Source organism: Natator depressus, chromosome 2 (assembly GCF_965152275.1).
Source record: "Natator depressus isolate rNatDep1 chromosome 2, rNatDep2.hap1, whole genome shotgun sequence".
In the NCBI taxonomy this organism is placed as follows: domain Eukaryota; kingdom Metazoa; phylum Chordata; order Testudines; family Cheloniidae; genus Natator; species Natator depressus.
Window position 1 is genome coordinate 40,527,134 of NC_134235.1, and position 24,602 is coordinate 40,551,735.

A 24,602-nucleotide genomic window follows, 5' to 3' on the forward strand; every position below is an offset into this window, starting at 1 on the left:
TCGAAAACTGAAAACCCCTCAATTTGGGAAGTGAAAAACTGTCATAACAACTAGGTGAACTTTGCTGGAACTCAACGATAATCCTGTGGCTTTTATATTGAACAGGTAATCGGGAATGTGTGTTAGATGAGAGACAAGAGGAGGTGTAGATTGGTGACTGCACCAAGTCTTGAAGCATTTCCACTGCTGGAGGTAAGTTTTCCTTGTTTTAGGTTTTCTGCTATGAAGCAGTACCATTTGTATGTCTCATTCTATATCAGAGAGCCATCTAGTAGCCACGCCATAAAGTGAAGTGCCGAAAGATTTGGATGAATGATCAATCCCAACTCCTGGGTGAGAAGAATCACCATTGGGGAAGGCAGATAGGCGGTCGGTGGAGACATGCGAACACGCTCTAGGAACCACAATTCTCTCAGCCATGATAGTGCTATAAGGATGGCTCTAATTTTTCTTCTTTCAATTTGTTCAGAACCCTGAGCAGTAGGAGAGTCAGGGGATATGCGTATAGCAGCACGCAAGGCCAAGGAATGATTAGAGCACCTCCCATCCATGCCCTCCCCTCAAGCAAAATGGTCTGCACTTTGGATTGGATGGAGTTGCAAAGAGATTTATCAGTGGTTGTCTGAGGTAAGACATATCTCTCGGAATACCTTGTTGTTCAGTTCTCACTTGTGATCAATGCTGAAATGTCTGCTGCAGGAATCCCCCACTGTATACTTTAGTCCTGGAAGATAAACCGCTGAGATCTGTATGCGGTGTGATATACACTAGTTAGATAGTTTTATGGATTAGGTACATAAGGACTGGGATCTTGCTCCTCCGGGATGATTCATATATTGCTGCTCTGTTGCTCAGCATTATTCTGATCAGGTGGTCCCTAGTGTGTGGTAGGAAGTGTTCACTAGCATAACCAACTGCTCTGAGCTCTAATATGTTGTTATGGAGGATAGCCTCCTAAGGGGTCCATCTTCCTTGAACTGTGAGGTCCTGGGAATATGTGTCCCAGCTTATTAACGAGGGGTTTGTAATGCTGATTCTTGGGAGAGGAGGCTGCAGGAACAGAACTCCCAAGCACACCATTTATGGTTCTTTCCACCAACTGAGAGAGGTGAATACCCTTCAAGGTACTGACAACTGTTTGCATACACTGTGCTTAATGGGAGTATAAATGGGTCTCTGCTAGGCCTGAAGACTTTGAAAGTACAGTCTTGGTAAGGATGTCACAAACATACAGGCGGCCATATGGCCCAGAATTTGTAGGCAAACCTCCACTGTAGTTCGGAGGGTTTGGTGTATCTTTGAAACAAGTTGGACATGGTGGTAAATCTGTCCTTGGGTGAGTACGCCCTGGCAGTGGAGTCCAGAGTAGCCCTATTAAAGTCTATGTGCTGAGTGGGTACGAGGGTAGATTTTTCCATGTTGGGGTGGAGGCCAGTGAGTGGAAAAAGAGATAGGGTTTTGCTGGTTGCTGTCTGAGCCTCTAGAAATGAGCGCCCATTCAGTAGCCAATTGTCCAGGTAGGGGAAGACAATTATTCCCGTTTGGTGAAGATGGGCCGCGGTGACCCATAGGACCTCAGTAAAGACCGTTTGTGTGGTGTAAAGGCTGAAGGCTAGGACACAATACTGGTAGTGGTTCTTGACTGCCACAAAACATAGGAATCATCTTTATGAGGGATGCTTGGCGATATAGAAATAGGCATCCTGAAGGTCAAGGGAAATAAACCAATCTCCCAGATCCAGAGAGGGAATTTTCATTGCTCAGGTTACCACTCTGAACTGTTGAGCATGGATGAAAGTGTTCAAAGTTCTGAGGTCCACAAATGGTTTCCCCCCGTCATTTATCTTTTGGAATAGGAAGTATCAAGAATGGAGCCCTTTTCCAATATAGTCCAGTGGAACAGGTTTGATCACCCTCAGTGATAGGAGGGATTGTACCTCCTCACTCAAGAGATCCCTGTGAGAAGGGTCCCCAAACAGGGACAAGGAAGGGACAACATAGGCCAGATGGGCCAATTAACCTATTAGGCTACAAACCAGGGGATATTTAGGCTAAGAGGAAAGCTCTAATCAAGGACAGCTCTCTTGTGAAGGAACAGGCGGGGCTTCTATAAAGGCAGGGAGCTGTAGCAGAAAGGAGGCTGCAGCGGTGAGGGCTGCTGTCACTGGGTCGAGGGAGACAAAGGGATTTGGACCCAAGAGCAGGGGTTTATCTAGCAGACCCAGGAGATAGGGGTTTAGCTAGAAGAGTGGAGAATGTAAGCCTGGGATAGGCAAGGTAGAAAGTAGTCCAGGGGAGTAACAGGAAGGTTCATGGTAGTACTGACCTTAGCTGCTGGACATATGGACCCTGGGCTTGAACCCAGTGTAGGAGGTGGGCCTGGGTTCCCCTACCAGGCACAGAATGAGTGGCACAATCTGTGCAGTGAACTTGGAGACTGTCTGTTCTAGACATGGAGGGAGTGGCAGAGCCATGGCAGTGGACTTAAGGATTGTCCGGGATGATGTGGAAGACTTTGATAGTACCCTAGAAGGGGAGGACTACTGCAACTTGGCTAGAGGGCTAAGCCATGAAGACGAGGAGCGTTAACTCCTGAGGAGTAAGAGAGGGGCCACAGAGTGAGAGAGTGAGATGACGGACCGAGGAACTGCGAGAAGAGGGCATCAGGCTGGCAGAGTTAATCCCCAAACATGGCCAGTGAGAAGAGGTAACAGATGCCTACAAAAGCCTTGACAATAGTTAGTCTGATGGTGTGCTGATACCACAGGCTATTACACTGACCAATAGTGTCTCACTGTTTCTTTGTACGCCCCATCAATCTGTATCCATCTGTTGTCTTTTGTCTTATACTGTGATTTCCTTAGGCAATAAGGCAATACAAATAATATCAAAGGAAACTGTCTTGGGTACTTAAAACTCAGTGTGCATTTGCCATTCAACAATACATATGGTCTGCCCACTAATATACTAAACTCCCACTGTCTCCACCTTCAAGAAAACTCTTGAAACCCAGCTATTCCATTAAACTTTCAAACTGTAATGGATACTCCCCACTCAGTGTATATTCTGTGTTGTTTGTATTGTGTCTTCATGGTTCAGTACCTCTAGATTGTAAATAAGACCTGCTAGATGAAGGGTACTGATTTTCTACGGTACATTGGCGTGTCCATCTAAGTTGCTAAGCAAATGAACAATAAAGATTTATAAGCAGCTAATTATTATTTGTATTATAATAGTTCCCAGAGGAGCTCCATTATGTTAGGCACTGTACATATACATATTAAGAGACAGTCCCTGCATGGAAGTGTTTACAGTCTAAATAGGCATGAGGGAGAAGAGGGGAAAGAGGTACACATAGGAGAAGTGACATCCTCAGTGTCGGATAGCAGGGGAGTGGTTGAGCCAGGAACAGAAACCAGAACTCCTGATTCCCAGGGCAGTGCCCTATTCAGCAGACCATGCTACCTTTCATTGCTTGCTTGCCCAAACAGTAAGCAAAAGTCTGAAGGACCTTGACAAAATCCCCAAAAATCTAAAGCTAAAATAAACCCTGTAAAGAACAACTTACAATGAGCTAAAGCTACTCCCCTCACATCTCCCAAACACCTTTATACAGATGGATCTAGAACACATTCACATCCATTCCCATAGCAGCAGAGGGAGCCTTTGGAAAGCTGGTAATTCAAGCACAAGGATTCAAAAAAAGCTAATTTTTGTTGATGAAGTTGCTTTCCCCACCATGCTGAACACATGCAGTTTTGTTATCCGGTAAACAAAAGATTATTTTAAAAAAACAACATGAAAATCTTCTAGACCTGAACATCAACCTCAAGTTCTCCTTGACTTTAATGCCGCTACTCAGGGGAGAAGTGCAGACACTACTGAGTCCTAAAAGGAATCCAACTTTTGGGAAGTAAACCATGAGATATGTAGAAACATATGATACTGTACCTCTTTTAAACAGAGTACACAGCATAAGAATACATACATAAAGAGGAAACCTCAGCCTTGGCATAACTGTGCTGTGCACTGGGAAGCTCACAAGGTCCTGTGGAAAGGGAAATTTTCCTCCTCAGATCACAGAGCATGAGCACAGCCACTCCACATTGTGCTTGGCATTCCTACATGGACGAATACCTGGTGAATCCATTTAGTTGTAGATTCAATAGCCCCAAATTCCTGTGCGTTGGTGCACAGGAAGTTTTCAGGGGTGGACCCCATGTGCGTTCCTGGGCATCTGCAATTATGCAGGGAAGGGGAGATGTATGATTTGCCTTCAAAGGAATAAACTTTAAAGTGAAGAGTAAAAGGAAAAACTGACCTGTTAAAAGATCTGTACAGTAATAATGTCTTGGTTTTTTGACAAACAAGAATTTCACAAATATCAGCTCCCCTGAGGCAGCTACCCTTTTAGAAGAATAGGTGTTTTCAGAGCTACTTTGGGTATAAAGTTATCCATTTTAAAATGGTATCTATTGTATTGCAAGTGATGTTTAGCATTTAGATTGCTAATGTAGGTGTTCCACAAATGGTTTTTGACCTGACTTTGGTTAATGCAATCATCAGAACAATTACTGTAATGAAAACCCACCTATTGTAGCTGGTCCCTGAAAACATTATGTTGCATCCGATCAGCTGCTTCTTCCCTGGGATAAACCGTAGATCATTGCTGATTTTCATCCAATGAATTTAGGATAAATGTTACAAATAAAGCAAAGGTGATGGAGGAAATTAATATTTGTTTGGAGAGGGGAAACAATGCCATTAGTTCTGTCATTTAGTCTAAGATGCTGAAATTACAGGGTAAGGTGCTTGAGCATCACTGCTACAGACGATGAAATAGTTTCCAGCACAGAGCTTATACATAATATCACGTCATGCTGTATTACCTCCTGAGTCATTTCTTTTGAAAGGCTTTAAAATTCATGATTTATACAGAAAGGTAAAAGGAAAGCATTCAGTCAATTGCTTCCTTGGCTAACTAAATGAGACCACAATGTAAGAGAGACAAAAACTGAAGTATGCATTATTTCTTGTTTTATTTAATGTATTTGAGCGTTAATCCTGTGGATACACTAAACAGACTAAATTACAGTTCAGGATTATTGCAGTTACTTTTACAGCATATTAACCTTTCACTCATTGCTCCAGAGCCACAGTGGCAGCTGGGGAGACTTGCATTAAATTGTATGAAATCAGGTCTCAGGAAAGGAAGTGGTTCTGCTCTGTAGAACATAGGTTAACTGGAATCCAGTACAACATGTCTTAAACTGCTCCCAGTTTACCAAAAGCAGATTAAGCTGTAACATTAAAAGTGCTCTGGAGGCCGTTTCTCCGCCCACCCTCTGGTTTTAAATCAGCACAGATTTAAAACCAAACCAAACCGGGAGGTACTCAATCTCAAACAGCACAGCTTGAAATGGGACCTCATGTTTGACCCGCCATCTTCAGCCTGTTTCGTTATAAGAATACGGTGCAAAAAAATGCCTCAGAATGAAGACTTGGTGTGGAATGTTGTGAGGAGAAAAGGCAACGACTATGAAATAAAAACTAACAGTTTGTAAAGGTGCTGTGTAATTGCTGATCAGGGTAACAGATCCATCCCATTCCCCCTTCTCAACTAGTTTATCAACTACAGTCATTGTTTTAATGGCAGGAAATGTCAATGTGACAAACAACTTTTCTCATGTATCCGAGCAAAGTGTTGTTACCAATGCCCCAAGTGAGCAAAGCACTTACAGAACTATGTGATGTAAGTAGTCCCACTGACTTCAATGGTACTGCTCACATGCTTATGGCCCAGATTTTTAACAGTATTTAAGCGCCTAACTCCTATCTGAAATCAATGGGAACTAGGCACCTAAATGCCTTTAAAAATCTGTCCCTATGCTATGTCCTTAAATGCTGTGCTGGATAGGGGCCTGTACAAACCATCTTTCTGACTAACTGCTCTCCCAAAATTTAAATTTCTTTAATTTTTCAAAGTAATGACTGTCCTCACTAACTTGTTGCATCCTTATCTAAGACTAAGTTTGTAAACTGTAAGATACAACTGTACAGTGCTTTGCACAATTTCTGCCCCAAACTACACACTACTGAAATGGAAATTAAGAAGTATGTTTTGTTACTCTGACTACATAATATACACCTGAGTTGTAAAACAATGGTGATTACTCTCCTAATATAAATATAAATATTTTGGATATTGCTGCCAAAATGCCTCATGCATCTGACTTCCCAACCAATGTGTGTTCAACTTACTAGTACATCACCATCAATTTTAACTGAGATATGCCTGAGCCACAAAGTTCAGATCGGGGTCCTATCTTGAGGTTCACGGCTCTTCAGATCTGGGGTTTGCTTCAGGCTATCTTTAAAATAAGGCTGTGGGTCATTCATCCCTTTCTAAAAAGAAAAGGAGTACTTGTGGCACCTTAGAGACTAACCAATTTATTTGAGCATAAGCTTTCGTGAGCTACAGCTCACTTCATCGGATGCATACTGTGGAAAATACAGAAGACATTTTTATACACACAAACCATGAAAAAATGGGTGATTATCACTACAAAAGGTTTTCTCTCCCCCCACCCCACTCTCCTCACCAGCAACCACATACCATACAACAGAACCACTAACCCAGGAACCTATCCTTGCAACAAAGCCCGTTGCCAACTGTGCCCACATATCTATTCAGGGGACACCACCACAGGGCCTAATAACATCAGCCACACTATCAGAGGCTCGTTCACCTGCACATCCACCAATGTGATATATGCCATCATGTGCCAGCAATGCTCCTCTGCCATGTACATTGGTCAAACTGGACAGTCTCTACGTAAAAGAATAAATGGACACAAATCAGATGTCAAGAATTATAACATTCATAAACCAGCCGGAGAACACTTCAATCTCTCTGGTCACGCGATTACAGACATGAAAGTTGCGATATTACAACAGAAAAACTTCAAATCCAGACTCCAGCGAGAGACTGCTGAATTGGAATTCATTTGCAAATTGGATACAATTAACTTAGGCTTGAATAGAGACTGGGAGTGGCTAAGTCATTATGCAAGGTAACCTATTTCCCCTTGTTTTTTCCTACCCTCCCCCCCCCCGATGTTCTTGTTAAACCCTGGATTTGTGCTGGAAATGGCCCGCCTTGATTATCATACACATTGTAAGGAGAGTGATCACTTTAGATAAGCTATTACCAACAGGAGAGTGGGTTTGTGTGTGTGGGGGGGTGGGGGGGGAGAAAACCTGGATTTGTGCTGGAAATGGCCCACCTTGATTATCATATACATTGTAAGGACAGTGATCATTTTACATAAGCTATTACCAGCAGGAGAGTTGGGTGGGGGGAGAGAAAACCTTTGTAGTGATAATCACCCATTTTTTCATGGTTTGTGTGTATAAAAACGTCTTCTGTATTTTCCATAGTATGCATCCGATGAAGTGAGCTGTAGCTCACGAAAGCTTATGCTCAAATAAATTGGTTAGTCTCTAAGGTGCCACAAATACTCCTTTTCTTTTTGCAAATACAGACTAACACGGCTGTTACTCTGATCCCTTTCTAAGACACAAGCCACAATTCTCTCAGTGGAGTTGAACAGACAGAAGTAGGCAGGTAGCAAGTGGTGGGTTCTAACTTCCTAAATATTCCTGAACTATAAAGTGTATATTTTTCTTCAGCTACATTTCAAAAAACCAACATACTTCAATGGAAAAGGAATCTATATGCAATTAAAACTCCTCCTCCATCATTGTCGACAGATTGCATTAGCTTTTTTTGTTTACATTCATTCATGTAGCAACACTGAGCCAAATTAAGAAAGGGGGAAAGAAATGCAATTCAGTGAATTCGGTGAGGGCAAGGGGCGGGCTGTTTGCACTTCCTTACATCAGTTCTGAATTTGGACCACTGGATGTAGCATGTTGCTGATTGCATATGAATTCCAAGTGATCTACATGAAAGAACAAGACTAACATTAGGAAAACAAACAGTAAGTAAAGCATCATTGCTAACTAAACTAATTCTTTCTGGATGCAAATTCAGGTTGATATGTTCGCTATCCTCTCATGACAGATGATACAGATGATACAAAACTACTCAAGATAGTTAAGTCCCAGGCAGACTGTGAAGAACTACAGAAGGATCTCTCAAAACTGGGTGACTGGGCAACAAAATTGCAGATGAAATTTAATGTTGATAAATGCAAAGTAATACACATTGGAAAACATAATTCCAACTATACATATAAAATGATGGGGTCTAAATTAGCTGTTACCACTCAAGAAAGAGATCTTGGAGTCATTGTGGATAGTTTTCTGAAAACATCCACTCAATGTGCAGCGGCAATCAAAAAAGTGAACAGAATGTTGGGAATCATTAAGAAAGGCATAGATAATAAGACAGAAAATATCAAGTTGCATATATCTAAATCCATGGTTTGCCCACATCTTGAATACTGCATGCAGATATGGTCACCTCATCTCAAAAAAGATATTTTGGAATTGGAAAAAGGTTCAGAAAAGGGCAACAAAAATTATCAGGGGTATGGAATGGCTTCCTTATGAAAAGAGATTAATAAGACTGGGACTTTTCAGCTTGGAAAAGAGATGACTAAGGGGGGATATGATAGAGGTCTATAAAATCATGAGTGGTGTGAAGAAAGTAAATAAGAAAGTGTTATTTACTCCTTCTCATAACACAAGAACTAGGGGTCACCAAATGAAATTAATAGGCAGCAGGTTTAAAACAAACAAAAGGAAGTATTTTTTCACACAACGCACAGTCAGTCTGTGGAACTCCTTGTCAGAGGATGTATAACAGGGTTAAAAAAGAACTAGAGAAATTCATGGAGGATGGGCTGGGATGGTGTCCCTAGCCTCTGTTTGCCAGAAGCTGGGAATGGGTGACAGGGGATGGATCACTTGATGATTACCTGTTCTGTTCATTCCCTCTGGGGCACCTGGCATTGGCTGTTGTTGGAAGACAGGATACTGGGCTAGGTGGACTTTTGGTCTGACCCAGTATGGTCGCTCTTACGTTCTTATGACACAGACTGGCTAAATTACCTGGAATTTTCAAAGCCACATAGGGCAGTTAGGTGCCCAACTCCAACTGGCTTTCAGTGAGAGCTGGATACCTAACTCCCATTGGTGTCTTTGAAGATCTATCCCTAGATAAAGCGTTACCAGCTCCTCTGTGATCATACAATTGTACAAATCAGGAAGCAATGCAAAAATATGTATTTGGCAACCTTTTTGGATAAAAATATCTTTAGCCTAATTTTGTATTTCATGTTAACATTGCTCTGTACAACCTTTATACAACTTTCATGAGCTGCTACAGGATAATTATGATGCAACTAAAGCAGATAATTTGATAATACAGGGCTATCTTGTGCAACACAGAGTAAACTAACCTTGCCTAGTTTAAACATTCGCTGCAGTCCCTATGATGTATTGTGACCCTGCCAAAGTCTAGGATGTCATTTTTAACTGTGCAAGTCTAATTGGGATATTTCCCCATTTTTTATTTAAGAAAAAAATCTAATGTAAATAAATGTTGCTGAAAATTTTTAACTTGTTTACATAATATTTTATCTATGGCACAATGCAAGGAAAAGCACAGTAGACTAATATTGACAACTGAAGATGGGTAAGAATACCAAGTGATTCGATCTGTTATAGAAACTCACCATTGAATAATGATCTGTAGATTTTGATGGGGGATAGTAATTCAACACATTCTTTAAAAAAATCTTAATTTATGCATCACTGGACTTGGCTCCCACTGCAAAAAGTCATAATCCCAATAAGCAAGTCTCCATAATTAAGAGTCCAATTTGACTGGCATCTGGGAAATTCAACTTGATTGTTTAAATCTTAAGACAATGTGGGAAACAGGTTTGCAAGTAACAGATTGCATTTAACACATTTCCCTCCATCTACTGTCCTCATCAACTGGCCTTCCCTCTCTTCTATTGTTTTTACTCTTTCCTGCATTATCCTCTTCTCCTGGTCCAATATTTTCAGTAATGCATCTGTTTTTCCCCTTTCTTCTTTCTTGCTGTTTCCTTCATTTCCTAATTTTCTTCCTCTCTTCCACTTCCTTGTAACCTCTCTCCCCCTCTAGAATTTCCATTCTTGTTCTCTTCCCTCCCACCACCTGTTTTCTCTCCTCCTCATCTTTGCCCTTTCCCGGTTTTTAATTCTTGTCACACTGCATCCTCCTTCGCTTCTATCCTGTTCTTCTCTTCCTTGATCAAAAAGTGATGTGTTTCTCCCTCACAATAATGGCACATTCTCATGAGATTTTTGTACTCAGAAAAACCTTCAAGTTTATTTAAGAACTTCTGGAGTTGTCTAATCCCAAGAGAAAAGTTCTTATTACACTTTGAGCTGTGAAATGAAACCTCACAGTTCACCTTCATTCCAAGGATTATTATGTACAGATCATAGAACTGTCTAACAGAACTATCTTTTCTGTGAAGCTTTATTTAGAAGGTCATAACAAGGCAACCTGTCAAACTGGGCCTGACAATCACACCACCTGAAATGTTTAGAGTTCCTTCATGTTTTTAAATCGTTTTGAGGACTGGGAAAGGCATAGAGATCGTGTTGGTTTTGTTGGTTAATGATCTCCTTTAGTCAATGAATGAAGATCATTGGCTAGCTGGGAAACTAGCAGAAGTCTTTGACAATATTAACTGTGAAGTATTTTTAACATAAGTGCAAACCTTGGCAAGGATGGCTGAAATTTTGCTTGAGTGGCTCCATTCTTCTCTTTTGGAGAGGACTGAGAGATAAGTATGAGGCAATTGCTCATCTTCTGCAACGGCTCTCTCATGTGGGGTATCAGAGCTCTATCGTACACACTTTTCAGTGTGCATGTGAGACTGGTAGAGAACATAGTGAGAAGGCCTGGGCTCCTGTGGAGTCATCAATATACTGATGAGTCAGCTCTCCGTGGGATCCTCATGATGCATTTGCTCCACTTTCCTAATGCCTGGTCAAGACTGGGGTTTGGAGGAGAACTAGCTGGTTGAAGCTCAGCCTGGATGAAAAAAAGAAGTCATGTTGGTGGATTGGGGAGAAAAAAAATCAATCCAAAGAAATGGTGGATGGTATCTACCCATCCATTAAAAGGTATGCTTGCCTTTTGTTATTCAGGTTCACAATCTAGAAACCACATTGGATCCCCTGCTGTTTCTAGATGGTCAGACAGTGGTGTGCTGAATAAGACTTTTCATCATTTTCATTTGAAAAAGAAGTTGCAGCCCATGTCACTTCTAGTTTAGATTATTGCAGTGTATTCTCTACGTGGAACTACCTTTCAAAGATTGCTCAGACATTCGCTGATACAAAATGTGATGCTATTTCACATATGCAGCTTATTCTACCTCAGACTGTATGACTTCCAGTTTTTATTTTCAGATTGGACTTAATATTTTGACTTTGATATGGAAGGTCCTCTATGGTTTGCAGCCTAGGTATCTTTAGAGAGATGATCTCCCTCTTTGTATTTTAACCTGGCTGTTGAAATCAACTGAATATACAAACTGACAGTTCTTAAGTGGAATTTGCTTCCTTATTTGGCTCCCTAAATTTGACCTTGACACTAAATTTTGAGACACAAATATATTTCTCAATCCAGCTGAGACCCTCTCTACTCAGTTCCCATCATTAAGAAAAGCCTGATTAAATAGACAGGCCTTACAAAATAGCCACAAGATCAATAAACTCAGTCTTCTCAGCCTGAGATGGAAAGCAAACTTCAGATAAGACATTTGCCTCCCCCCAGATGTGCAAATTTACAGAAATTTTGCATGCATGCACACACCGCTACATTTTAAATCCACACAGAAGCTGAAATAAATGAACTACCACAATCTGCCTTAATCAAGTGGAATACGCTGCCATAAAACCACAAGCTGCACTACCTGCCAATTAGCCTTTGAGTACAATTTAAGGTGTTCATTTTGCCCTACAAAAACAAAACAATTGGGGAACACATTTTTAAGATTATATCTTTTGCCCAAGTAACTTTTCATACTTGTACTCCATCTCTTGAAGCTTTTAAGTCCAGACAGAATGTCTTTCTAAAAGATATGCTATAGCTCAAAACAGAAATCATGGGCTTGAGGCAAAAATTATTGGGTGAGGTTCCTCTGCCGGTGTTTATGCAAGAAGTGATGATCATACTGGTTTCCCTGGCCTTAACATGTATGAATACAGAATAATCTTGTCTGTTTCTCAGTTGAGCTCTGTTACGCTATTCTGCATAATGTAAGATCACAGGAACTGACATACATGGAGCAAAGGTCTGTCTGTCTGGTATTCTTTTTCCAACCATAGCTAATACTGAATTCCTAGAAAGAGAGGTAAAAACACTAACCTCTCTGCAAATTCAGATGTTAGAGAGTATGTCTGCACTGCAAGCGAAGGTGTGACTGTAGCAGGGGTTGGAATATCCATGCTAGCTTTAATCTAGCTAGCATGGGTAATACTAGGAGAGAAGTGGTGGCAGGGACTAGCAACCAGAGTCCAAGCCCATTGGGGACCCTCGGTATGTATTCTGGTTGCTAGATCTTTAGTCCTATTGTTACCCGTACAAACTAGATTAAAGTTAGACCAGTCCATGTTACAGTCAAGCACATCTTCACCTGCAGTATAGACGTACCTAAGAAGTATTGATGCATTGCCTGGAGGACTGATAACATTCTGAAGTCATGTGTCTTCGGGGTCAAAAAACATACGAGGGAGACTTCAAAAGAGTCACAGCATTAGAGCTAAGTGCAGTCAAATTGTTCCTGAGACTGCCCTCACTTCTCACAGTTGTCAGCGGAGTCCAGATCTGCAAATGTGGCTTTGGGCTTTCAAAAGCCCAGCTCAGCAGAGGAGGCAATACCTACTTCAGTAATTAGGTTCTGTCACGCTCTGTATATCTAGGGCCCAGGGCTGATTTGGAATTAGAAGAGGCACCCAGAGTGCTTTTAGAGCAATCTATTTTAGTGAATGTTGCAGTCAAATATCCTTTTCCTGAAACAGGGAAAGGGCAATCACACTGTTTTCAGTTTCAGTGAATTTCAAAAGCATTGCAAACCAAAAAAAGGATTGAACAGAGGGAGAAAGCAACTGACATGGAATAATGCTATCCAGGAAGAAATCCACTTATTGGATATTGCCCTATTTTTCTGAAGAGGGGACAAGTCGCATTCATCAAATTGCACATAAACCAAGCTGCACAGGAAATGTGGGGAGGAGGAAGTTCTTTATACGGCTTGAAGAAGCTGAAAGGAAGCAATGCAGATCTGCAACAAGGAGTTAGATCTAGTAGGCTCTATGCAGGGACACAAGGACTGGTGAGTAAGTGGGTGCAAGGAATCTTCCCCCAGCCCTTCACTCCTAGGCAAGGTTGAAATACAAATGGTGTGGGAAATGCTGACAGTTGTGGGCTAGTGACCCAACTGGAGGGGAGGGGCAGAGTTCCTTTTTGCCTAATAAACCCAGCAGAGCTGGCCCAGTGTATGGGGGCGGGGGAGACTTGCACTGCACTGTGTTACAAGGTATTTATTAGGTTTACAAGGTTTATTAAGCAAGGTATTTTTGCCTAATAAACCCACCAGAGCCCCAGAAAGAATGCTGGCTCAATTTCTCTAGGGATTTCAACTGCAGTGTGGCCCCTTCCAAATTCCACTCCCCTTATCACTAGTAGCTGAAAGCCATGATTTGGTTCAAGTGATATTAAGAAGTAGAAGTTACTAAATAGGGTATTCTGAATAAAGAGTTTCCAAAAACATTAAGAACGCCATTATCAGAAAGACTGAAGTGATGCTTTTAAAGTGTCCACATCTGTTTCACAACTGAGACCTCAGAGAAGCTGCTCCCCCACCTTGCAGGTATGTCTACACTACGGAATAAGGTCGAATTTATAGAAGTCGGTTTTTTAGAAATAGGTTTTATATATTCGAGTGTGTGTGTCCCCACAGAAAATGCTCTAAGTGCATTAAGTGCATTAACTCGGCGGAGTGCTTCCACAGTACCAAGCCTAGTGTCGACTTCCAGAGCGTTGCACTGTGGGTAGCTATCCCACAGTTCCCGCAGTCTCCGCTGCCCATTGGAATTCTGGGTTGAGATCCCAATGCCTGATGGAGCTAAAACATTGTCGCGGGTGGTTCTGGGTACATATCGTCAGGCCCCCCTTCCCTCCCTCCCTCCGTGAAGGCAAGGGCAGACAATCGTTTCGCGCCTTTTTTCCTGAGTTACCTGTGCAGACGCCATACCACCGCAAGCATGGAGCCCGCTCAGGTAACCGTCACCGTATGTCTCCTGGGTGCTGGCAGATGCGGTACGGCATTGCTACACAGCAGCAGCAACCCATTGCCTTCTGGCAGCAGACGGTACAGTACGACTGGTAGCCGTCCTCGTCATGTCCGAGGTGCTCCTGGCCATGTCGGCTGGGAGCGCCTGGGCAGACATGGGCGCATTTGGAGTGACTTGACCAGGTCATTCTCTTTAGTCCTGCAGTCAGTCCTATTGAACTGTCTTATGGTGAGCGGGCAGGCGATACGGATTGCTAGCAGTCCTACTGCACCGTCTTCTGCCGAGCAGCCATGAGATGTGGATGGCATGCAGTCCTTCTGCACCGTCTGCTGCCAGCCAAAGATGTAAAAGATAGATGGAGTGGATCAAAACAAGAAATAGACCAGATTTGTTTTGTACTCATTTGCCTCCTCCCCCATCTAGGGGTCTCATTTCTCTAGGTCACACTGCAGTCACTCACAGAGAAGGTGCAGCGAGGTAAATCTAGCCATGTATCAATCAGAGGCCAGGCTAACCTCCTTGTTCCAATAAGAACAATAACTTAGGTGCACCATTTCTTATTGGAACCCTCCGTGAAGTCCTGCCTGAAATACTCCTTGATGTAAACCCACCCCCTTTGTTGATTTTAGCTCCCTGAAGCCAACCCTGTAAGCCGTGTCGTCAGTTGCCCCTCCCTCCGTCAGAGCAACGGCAGACAATCATTCCGCGCCTTTTTTCTGTGCGGACGCCATACCAAGGCAAGCATGGAGGCCGCTCAGCTCACTTTGGCAATTAGGAGCACATTAAACACCACACGCATTATCCAGCAGTATATGCAGCACCAGAACCTGGCAAAGCGCTACCGGGCGAGTAGGCGACGTCAGCGCGGTCACATGAGTGATCAGGACATGGACACAGATTTCTCTGAAAGCATGGGCCCTGCCAATGCATGCATCATGGTGCTAATGGGGCAGGTTCATGCTGTGGAACGCCGATTCTGGGCTCGGGAAACAAGCACAGACTGGTGGGACCGCATAGTGTTGCAGGTCTGGGACGATTCCCAGTGGCTGCGAAACTTTCGCATGCGTAAGGGCACTTTCATGGAACTTTGTCACTTGCTTTCCCCTGCCCTGAAGCGCATGAATACCAAGATGAGAGCAGCCCTCACAGTTGAGAAGCGAGTGGTGATAGCCCTGTGGAAGCTTGCAACGCCAGACAGCTACCGGTCAGTTGGGAATCAATTTGGAGTGGGCAAATCTACTGTGGGGGCTGCTGTGATGCAAGTAGGCCACGCAATCAAAGATCTGCTGATATCAAGGGTAGTGACCCTGGGAAATGTGCAGGTCATAGTGGATGGCTTTGCTGCAATGGGATTCCCTAACTGTGGTGGGGCCATAGACGGAACCCATATCCCTATCTTGGCACGGGAGCACCAAGCCGGCGAGTACATAAACCGCAAGGGGTACTTTTCAATAGTGCTGCAAGCTCTGGTGGATCACAAGGGACGTTTCACCAACATCAACGTGGGATGGCCGGGAAAGGTACATGACGCTCGCATCTTCAGGAACTCTGGTCTGTTTCAAAAGCTGCAAGAAGGGACTTTATTCCCAGACCAGAAAATAACTGTTGGGGATGTTGAAATGCCTATATGTATCCTTGGGGACCCAGCCTACCCCTTAATGCCATGGCTCATGAAGCCGTACACAGGCAGCCTGGACAGTAGTCAGGAGCTCTTCAACTACAGGCTGAGCAAGTGCAGAATGGTGGTAGAATGTGCATTTGGACGTTTAAAGGCGCGCTGGCGCAGTTTACTGACTCGCTTAGACCTCAGTGAAACCAATATTCCCACTGTTATTACTGCTTGCTGTGTGCTCCACAATATCTGTGAGAGTAAGGGGGAGACGTTTATGGCGGGGTGGGAGGTTGAGGCAAATCGCCTGGCTGCTGGTTACGCGCAGCCAGACACCAGGGCGGTTAGAAGAGCACAGGAGGGCGCGGTACGCATCAGAGAAGCTTTGAAAACCAGTTTCATGACTGGCCAGGCTACGGTGTGAAAGTTCTGTTTGTTTCTCCTTGATGAAACCCCCCGCCCCTTGGTTCACTCTACTTCCCTGTAAGCTAACCACCCTCTCCTCCTCCCTTCGATCACCGCTTGCAGAGGCAATAAAGTCATTGTTGCTTCACATTCATGCATTCTTTATTCATTCATCACACAAATAGGGGGATGACTACCAAGGTAGCCCAGGAGGGGTGGTGGAGGAGGGAAGGAAAATGCCACACAGCACTTTAAAAGTTTACAACTTTAAAATTTATTGAATGACAGCCTTCTTTCTTTTGGGCAATCCTCTGTGGCGGAGTGGCTGGTTGGCCGGTGGCCCACCCACCGCGGTCTTGGGCGTCTGGGTGTGGAGGCTATGGAACTTGGGGAGGAGGGCGGTTGGTTACACAGGGGCTGTAGTGGCAGTCTGTGCTCCAGCTGCCTTTGCTGCAGCTCAACCATACACTGGAGCATACTGGTTTGATCCTCCAGCAGCCTCAGCATTGAATCCTGCCTCCTCTCATCATGCTGCCGCCACCTTTCAGCTTCAGCCCTCTCTTCAGCCCGCCACCTCTCCTCCTGGTCATTTTGTGCTTTCCTGCACTCTGACATTATTTGCCTCCACGCATTCGTCTGTGCTCTGTCAGTGTGGGAGGACAGCATGAGCTCGGAGAACATTTCATCTCGAGTGCGTTTTTTTTTCTTTCTAATCTTCACTAGCCTCTGAGAAGGAGAAGATCCTGTGATCATTGAAACACATGCAGCTGGTGGAGAAAAAAAAGGGACAGCGGTATTTAAAAAGACACATTTTATAAAACACTGGCTACACTCTTTCCGGGTAAACCTTGCTGTTAACATTACATACATAGCACATGTCCTTTCGTTACAAGGTCGCATTTTGCCTCCCCCCACCGCGTGGCTACCCCCTCAACCCTCCCCCCTCCCTGTGGCTAACAGCGGGGAACATTTCTGTTCAGCCGCAGGCAAACAGCCCAGCAGGAATGGGCTCCTCTGAGTGTCCCCTGAAGAAAAGCACCCTATTTCAACCAGGTGACCATGGATTATATCTCACTCTCCTGAGGATAATACAGAGAGATAAAGAGCGGATGTTGTTTGAACGCCAACAAACATACCCTGCAATGCTTTGTTGTACAATGATTCCCGAGTACGTGTTACTGGCCTGGAGTGGTAAAGTGTCCTACCATGAAGGACGCAATAAGTCTGCGCTCCCCAGAAACCTTTTGCAAAGGCTTTGGGAGTATATCCAGGAGATCCGCGAATGCCAGGGCAAATTAATCCTTTCACATGCTTGCTTTTAAACCATGTTTAGTATTTTAAAAGGTACACTCACCGGAGGTCCCTTCTCCGCCTGCTGGGTGCAGGAGGCAGCCTTGGGTGGGTTCGGGGGTACTGGCTCCAGGTCCAGGGTGAGAAACAGTTCCTGGCTGTCGGGAAAACCGGTTTCTCCGCTTGCTTGCTGTGAGCTATCTACAACCTCGTCATCATCATCATCTTCTTCGTCCCCAAAACCTGCTTCCGTATTGCCTCCATCTCCATTGAAGGAGTCAAACAACACAGCTGGGGTAGTGGTGGCTGAACCCCCTAAAATGGCATGCAGCTCATCATAGAAGCGGCATGTTTGGGGCTCTGACCCGGAGCGGCCATTCGCCTCTCTGGTTTTCTGGTAGGCTTGCCTCAGCTCCTTCAGTTTCATGCGGCACTGCTTCGGGTCCCTGTTATGGCCTCTGTCCTTCATGCCCTGGGAGATTTTGACAAAGGTTTTGGCATTTCGAAAACTGGAACGGAGTTCTGATAGCACGGATTCCTCTCCCCATACAGCGATCAGATCCCGTACCTCCCGTTCGGTCCATGCTGGAGCTCTTTTGCGATTCTGGGACTCCATCATGGTCACCTCTGCTGATGAGCTCTGCATGGTCACCTGCAGCTTGCCACGCTGGCCAAACAGGAAATGAGATTCAAAAGTTCGCGGTTCTTTCCCTGTCTACCTGGCCAGTGCATCTGAGTTGAGAGTGCTGTCCAGAGCGGTCAAAATGGAGCACTCTGGGATAGCTCCCGGAGGCCAATACCATCGAATTGTGTCCACAGTACCCCAAATTCGACCCGGCAAGGCCGATTTAAGCGCTAATCCACTTGTCAGGGGTGGAGTAAGGAAATCGATTTTAAGAGCCCTTTAAGTCGAAATAAAGGGCTTCATCGTGTGGACGGGTGCAGGTTTACATCGATTTAATGCTGCTAAATTCGACCTAAAGTCCTAGTGTAGAGAGAAGAGAGAATTTAAGAAGAAAGCACAGAAAATAAAAACTATGTTTCTTCACCATGCTATGGCTTTTCTCCCTACTCCCAACTATCCTGAAATAAAAGATGTACATGCAGAGTGTTCAGCACAATCAAACCATATCCAATTTATGTGTCCCAAACTATGATTATCCACAAACAGCTGTGCTATCCCTAGCCAGCAGCTTTTTGGTGGACGAGGGGAAACCCATCCATAATCATTAGGAAAGAGAAAGAGAAGCAGACTAATTAGCTCTCCTCACTGCTTCCTGTTTAGCACTTACTATGAAAATGAGATGCATAATCTGTGATGTTTTCCAGATAAAATGTTTAGAACATGAAGGGCTCAGGATTGGTTGCACAGTGGAATCTGCAGCACAAGTCTTGGACTGTTCAAGTACAAAACAGAAATTTTTGGAGCAGACTTTAGATATTAATATATGAAATCCTCTAGACTTTTTGTCATGGAAAAAAAAAAGAATCATGAGTTAACTTTGTGGCCTTGTCTGTACTGGGGATTTTCACCACCAGAGGCCATCTATCCATGTAGCTGTACCAGTGCACGACCCAAGCAGAGAGCACTGGAGCAGCTAACCCCTGCTTGAAACTCAAATAAACTGCACAAGTACAAACTGCAGCTTATAGCCGTTCTGCCTATGGTAGGGTTTGCATTGCTGCAGCTACACCACTGTCTAATCATCACTAATGGTTTTAACTGTGGCACATCCCTAGCATAAACAGGGCCTGAGCTATCCTGTCAGATGGACTTGACTTGTTAAAGTCTGAGTGAGAGAAAAAGATAGATAATGGCTGGATAGACTTCAGCATTTTGCTTCCAATGACATTTCTTCCAGTGACATACTTTGTATATAGAAGGGGTTTTAATTCTGCCCTTGAAATGTAAATGAAGGAATACTGGCAGCACAGACTTCGATTTCAAGCACATTCTGCTTTTATTGGAATCTGTGTATAATTTAGAAGCAGGTTTCTACTGCTGCAGTGTCTCATTTGCTTGCAAATTCAGTTAGCATTTTAAGCATGTGGCAGAGATATCAATAAATAACCACATAACAACAGCTAGGCAGATGGCCAGTAGGGATTACAGATATCACTAATGATTCTTGTTTATTCATAGCCTAAAATTGATAACAAACAAAAAGACCCTTTGGCTTGAAAGCAGATAGTTGTGCACATAGTTAGTCCATGTCACCATATAACACTGCCACAGTTACTCTCATCTTTTCCCTTCCATTTCTTCATCTGTGCATCTTGCCTTGAATTAGAGCCAGAACCTGCAATGGGGTCTTACATACAGAGCCAGTTGCAGGCACAGCTGCCCAGACAGAGCCAGCTGCAGGATAGGGGCCTTAAATTAGAAACTTCTGGGGGCAGGGCTGGCTCTTACTGTGTGTTTATACAGTGCCGAGCACAATGGAGCCCCATTCCTGGAGCACTACCATTCATTTACATTTGAATAATGTGAATGAAGGGCTGAGTGATGCACGTGTTGATTATTCAGAAGATAATCTTGTGGCAGGGTTTTTCTGATTTTTGAGTACAACATTTTAGTAAGCTTTGGTGTTTCACTGAATGCATGCATGTTAGGTCCTTGGTTTACCCTGAATTAAAATGCCACTGACATCAGACTGAGATTGTGACTCAGAGCTGAGACTGAGTAATAATTTATTTCAAATTCAAAGGAAAATTCTAGTATTTTAAATAATATGCCTAATAGTCATTGGATCAGAAATCTGGATCTGATTGAACAAAATAGTAGTAGCCCAGTTCTTCCTTATTACTGCCTGCTGGTGCTGTTTGTATACACTGCCACTCTGCCTAAAGTTATGTTTTGTTCCTGGTCCCCCTTTAAGACAGAAGAGGATAATCTGATGGGGCTAGACAGTATCTACATTTGGGGTATTTACTCATATCTGCATCAACTCCTGGAGCGTACTTTGTGCATGTGTGGATTGGTTTGTTTAAATTAATTGTGTGCAATCACATTCCACCACTGTAGTAGTGCAGGGCACTGAGAACAGCATTTGCACTGGGATCCTAAGAGAGGGGTGGCCTGGTGTTGAAAGGCAGTGCTGGGGAAGACGTGGATTTTCCGTTGCACCAGAATTCAATGATTATGATTTTTTTTCTGTTCTGAAATGGAACAAAAATGAACATGTGAGTGGTAGTAATAGGAGCCTGGTGAATCTGGCATCCAGCTGTTCAGTGGCAGTTTCCAACATACCGATGCAGATCCCGAACTAGTGCAGAATTATCATAGCACTGTAGTCTTCAATAATGCTATGACAATCTACAACAACTAAGGACGATTTTTTTTTCCAGCTTTGCCTCAAAGACCCAGAAACATTTACCCCTTCACATAGGCTGTCCTTAAGACACATGGGCCCTTTCAGATACATGGGCCAGGATGGTCCTTCATTGCTTTGAGTCTTGGCATAAAACTTTCTAGTATTCTGCCAATCTCCACCAGAAAATTCTCTCCTTGTAAGAGTGCGACTTTAGCCACAATGGTGATTAAGTCCAGCAAAATACAATATGCCCACAAATTTGCCTGTCGTGATCTCCTTAGAAAGGCCCTTGATGATGCCACATCACCTCCTGACTCAGTTTCTGCAATATAGTCCAAATAGGTGTCAGCCAAATGATCAATTTCAGATCTCTGCCTTCGGTATCTAGCACAATTTGATGGGGGACAATACCACAGTACAGTATAACAGAATACTCTGGCCTAAGTAGCAATCTCCTGCAGATAGAGAATGCCTCTGAAGTAGCTTGCAATTCCCCTACAGGCATCAGCAAAAGCTTGAAGTTACTATATAGTCTTTGGAAACTTACAGAGTTGTTTGCAAATATCTTTCAAAATAAATCCTGAAGGCTATGGTTATGCAGTGCACAATGCCAATCCAGTGAAGAACCTCCATATAAGAGCTGGAGAAATTGGTGAGTATAGAATCCAAATAGCAAAAGCTGGAGGCTGCCTCGACAGTTTCATTATTCAAAGAGATTGGAGTCACGGGTGGACCTGATCTTATGTTTAGCAAGAGCGAACGATTGTCCCAAAGAATAACTCATCCCACTGGGATGAGATGGAGGTGAGGTGAATTTTTTCCTGGTCTACCAGTACTGGCTTCATGCTATGCGACCCGAGCCATTAAGTCTTTCTCAGCGACTTCCTTCACCTGAGGTACGAGGCGCCGCCTGCATTGGCCATCATTTTCGGGGTTCTTATTGGACTTGTTCACCTCACATAATGTCCAAGGCGATATTTTGGACCAGCCTTCCGAACTGATGGCATAGCTCCAATGAGCAAAAAACAATACAGGTTGGACTCTGGGGGAACGGCTAATTTAGACCCCATCATTTTGTATATATAGTTGGGATTATGTTTTCCAATGTGCATTACAGGTAGTCCTCGGACTTGCAACAAAATTGTTTCCTGAAAATTGCGTCATAAGTCTAAATGTTGTAACTCGGAACCACAGTATGTTCCATTGCGGGACCAAGCATCGTAAAGTCAAAACCAATGGTCATAAGTCGAATCAGGGTGTCAATTCAAAAATGTCATAAGTGCCGTTCGTCTTAAGTCCAACATCACAAAATCAAGGACTGCCTGTACTTTGCATTTTTCAACACTGAATTTCATCTGCCATTTTGTTGCCCAGTCACCCAGTTATGTGAAATATCTTTGTAACTCTTTGCACTCTTTTGTGAGATATCTTTGTAACTCTTTGGACTTAACTATCTTGAGTAATTTTGTATTGTCTGCAAACTCTGTCACCTCACTGTTCCAGATAATTTTGGAATATGCTGAACAGCACAGGTCCCAGTACAGATCCTTTGGGGACCCAGCTATTTATCTCTCCGTTATGAAAGACCATCTATTTCTACACTTTGTTTTCTGTCTTTCAGCCAGTTACTGATCCATGAGAGGACCTTCCCTCTCATCCCATGACTGCTTAGTTTGCTTAAGAGCCTATGGTGTGGGACTTTATTAAAGGCTTTCTGAAAATCCAAGTACATTATATCCACTGGTTCATGCTTGTCCACATGTTTGTTGACCCCCTTAAAGAATTCTAACAGATTGGTGAGGCAGGATTTCCCTTTGCAAAAGCCATGTTGACTCTTCCCCAATGAATCATGTCCATGTATGTGTCTGATAATTCTGTTCTTTACTATAGTTTAAACCAATTTGCCTGGTACTGAAGTTAAACTTACTGGCCTGTAATTGCCAGGATCGCCTCTGGAGCCTTTTTTAAAAATCAGCATTACATTAGTTATCCTCCAGTCAACTGGTGCAGAGGGTGATTGCTCACATTTAATATAATTAAATAGAACTAAACTCATTTATAAAATATAGTCCAGCCAGCTCACAACAGGAACAGGGTTTCCAAACTCTACATAGTGATTGAGATACCACTGTGTCACAGCACTGCTGCTGGCTCTGGGAGAGTGGCTTTGCGAGAAAATCAGTCTGGTTTTCTGGCTCTCTTCAGGGAGTATATGCGATATATTGTAGCTTCTTTATATATCTGTCTTTTGCTTTTGGACAGGTTTGTTTTCTCAGTATCCTCTATCACAGACTCTTAAGAGGCTATATTTAGAGTTCCATTTCGTGTCAATCACTAATTTCTTCACCTCCTCTTCACTAGACTTCATTGACTACATTCAGCCCCGGAGAAAATGGATGCAATGTTTGCTCACTTCAATGGAAATTGGGCCAATTAATGCCAGGGCTGAACTAAGTCCAATCATTTAGTAGTTAAAGCTCTTTCCCTCTTTCAAGCACTTTACAGAAAAAGTAATCTTCACAACACCTCTGTGAGATAGATACTATCCCCCATTTTACAGATCCATCAGGAAAAGTAAAAAGACTTGGTGAAGAAAGGAGTTCATATCAGAGCCGGAATGATAATTCTGTAGTTCCTGGCTAGCAGTCTTGTGCTTAGACCACAAACTTCTCTTGATTGTTCTCTACTGCAGGTTACAGACTTTATTCTCATTTCCCCTCCATGACTTACAAGTTCCTGTGTAGCTCTCCATAAAACTGTGCTCTGACTTGAAAAACACGGTGATCCTGTCAGAAAGACTGCAGCAGCCTGAGAAAACTGACAACCTGACATAGATTCATGTCTTAATTGGGAGGGGAGAGGGTGTTCTTAACTCAGGTTAGCTAACTCAGGTTACAGTAGTAGTGAAGATACTGCAACTTAGTTCCCCCCCACTATTTTAACCCATGTTAGCAAACTCAGGTTAGCTACCCAGGTTAAGAACCCACTTTGTTTCAATGAAGAGAGATCCTTAGATTCACCACCACAAGGACCAAATCCCTGGGGCCCAGGTCGAAAAGGGACCCGCCGCCAGTCCTGTGAAAATGAGCGAGTGAGTGAGGGTGGGGGACAGCGAGTGATGGAGGAAGGGGGGGATGTTGTGAGTGGTGTGGGGCGGGGCCTCAGAGAAGGGGCGGGGCACGGGTGTTTGGTTTTGTGCGATTAGAATTTTGGCAACCCTAGGCTGCAATGCTCCAGTCTTTGAGAGTTCAAACAAACTTTTAACTGTTTAGGACTTGCTGCAGACTCTCTCTGAAACCATTTTAAACTTGTTCCTCAGGGTCAGAAGCCCACTGCCCTCCCTAGGCTTCAGAGCCTTAGCTCCAGCCCAAGTCGCAACTCCAAAGCACTGTTTACACAGTTATTTTTAGAGCACTAACATGAGCTCTGCTAGCCTGAGTCTCTTGACCCAGGCTGGGAGACTCATTCCAAAATGGTATGTAGACACACCAATACAGCCCTCTATCAGGCCTGTTGGGAGGTAGTTAACTAGTCACAGGTGAATTGGATCCATTCCTTCTTAAATGGGCCAGTCACCTGGTTTGACACTATTAAAAGGCTAGTTGTGCCTCTGTTCCCTTTGAGGTCTCTCTGAGTGCACCCCCTCAGTTCCC

The 24,602-nt window shown here is 43.6% G+C and overlaps 1 protein-coding gene across 2 annotated transcripts in view; it reads right to left on the reverse strand.

Annotated features, from left to right (window-relative positions):
* The window catches only part of CPQ (carboxypeptidase Q), a 246,820-nt gene that overhangs the window by 6,500 nt on the left and 215,718 nt on the right, over positions 1 to 24,602 (reverse strand). The window contains exon 8 of one of the 2 annotated variants that reach the window (XM_074944063.1): positions 10,911 to 11,062. The exons of the other annotated variant lie outside the window; for it this stretch is intronic. Coding sequence (XP_074800164.1) covers positions 11,058 to 11,062 — 5 coding nt within the window. The 3' untranslated portion in view covers positions 10,911 to 11,057. Of the gene's footprint in view, positions 1 to 10,910; positions 11,063 to 24,602 lie in introns of those variants that run through there. 2 annotated transcript variants of the gene reach the window in all.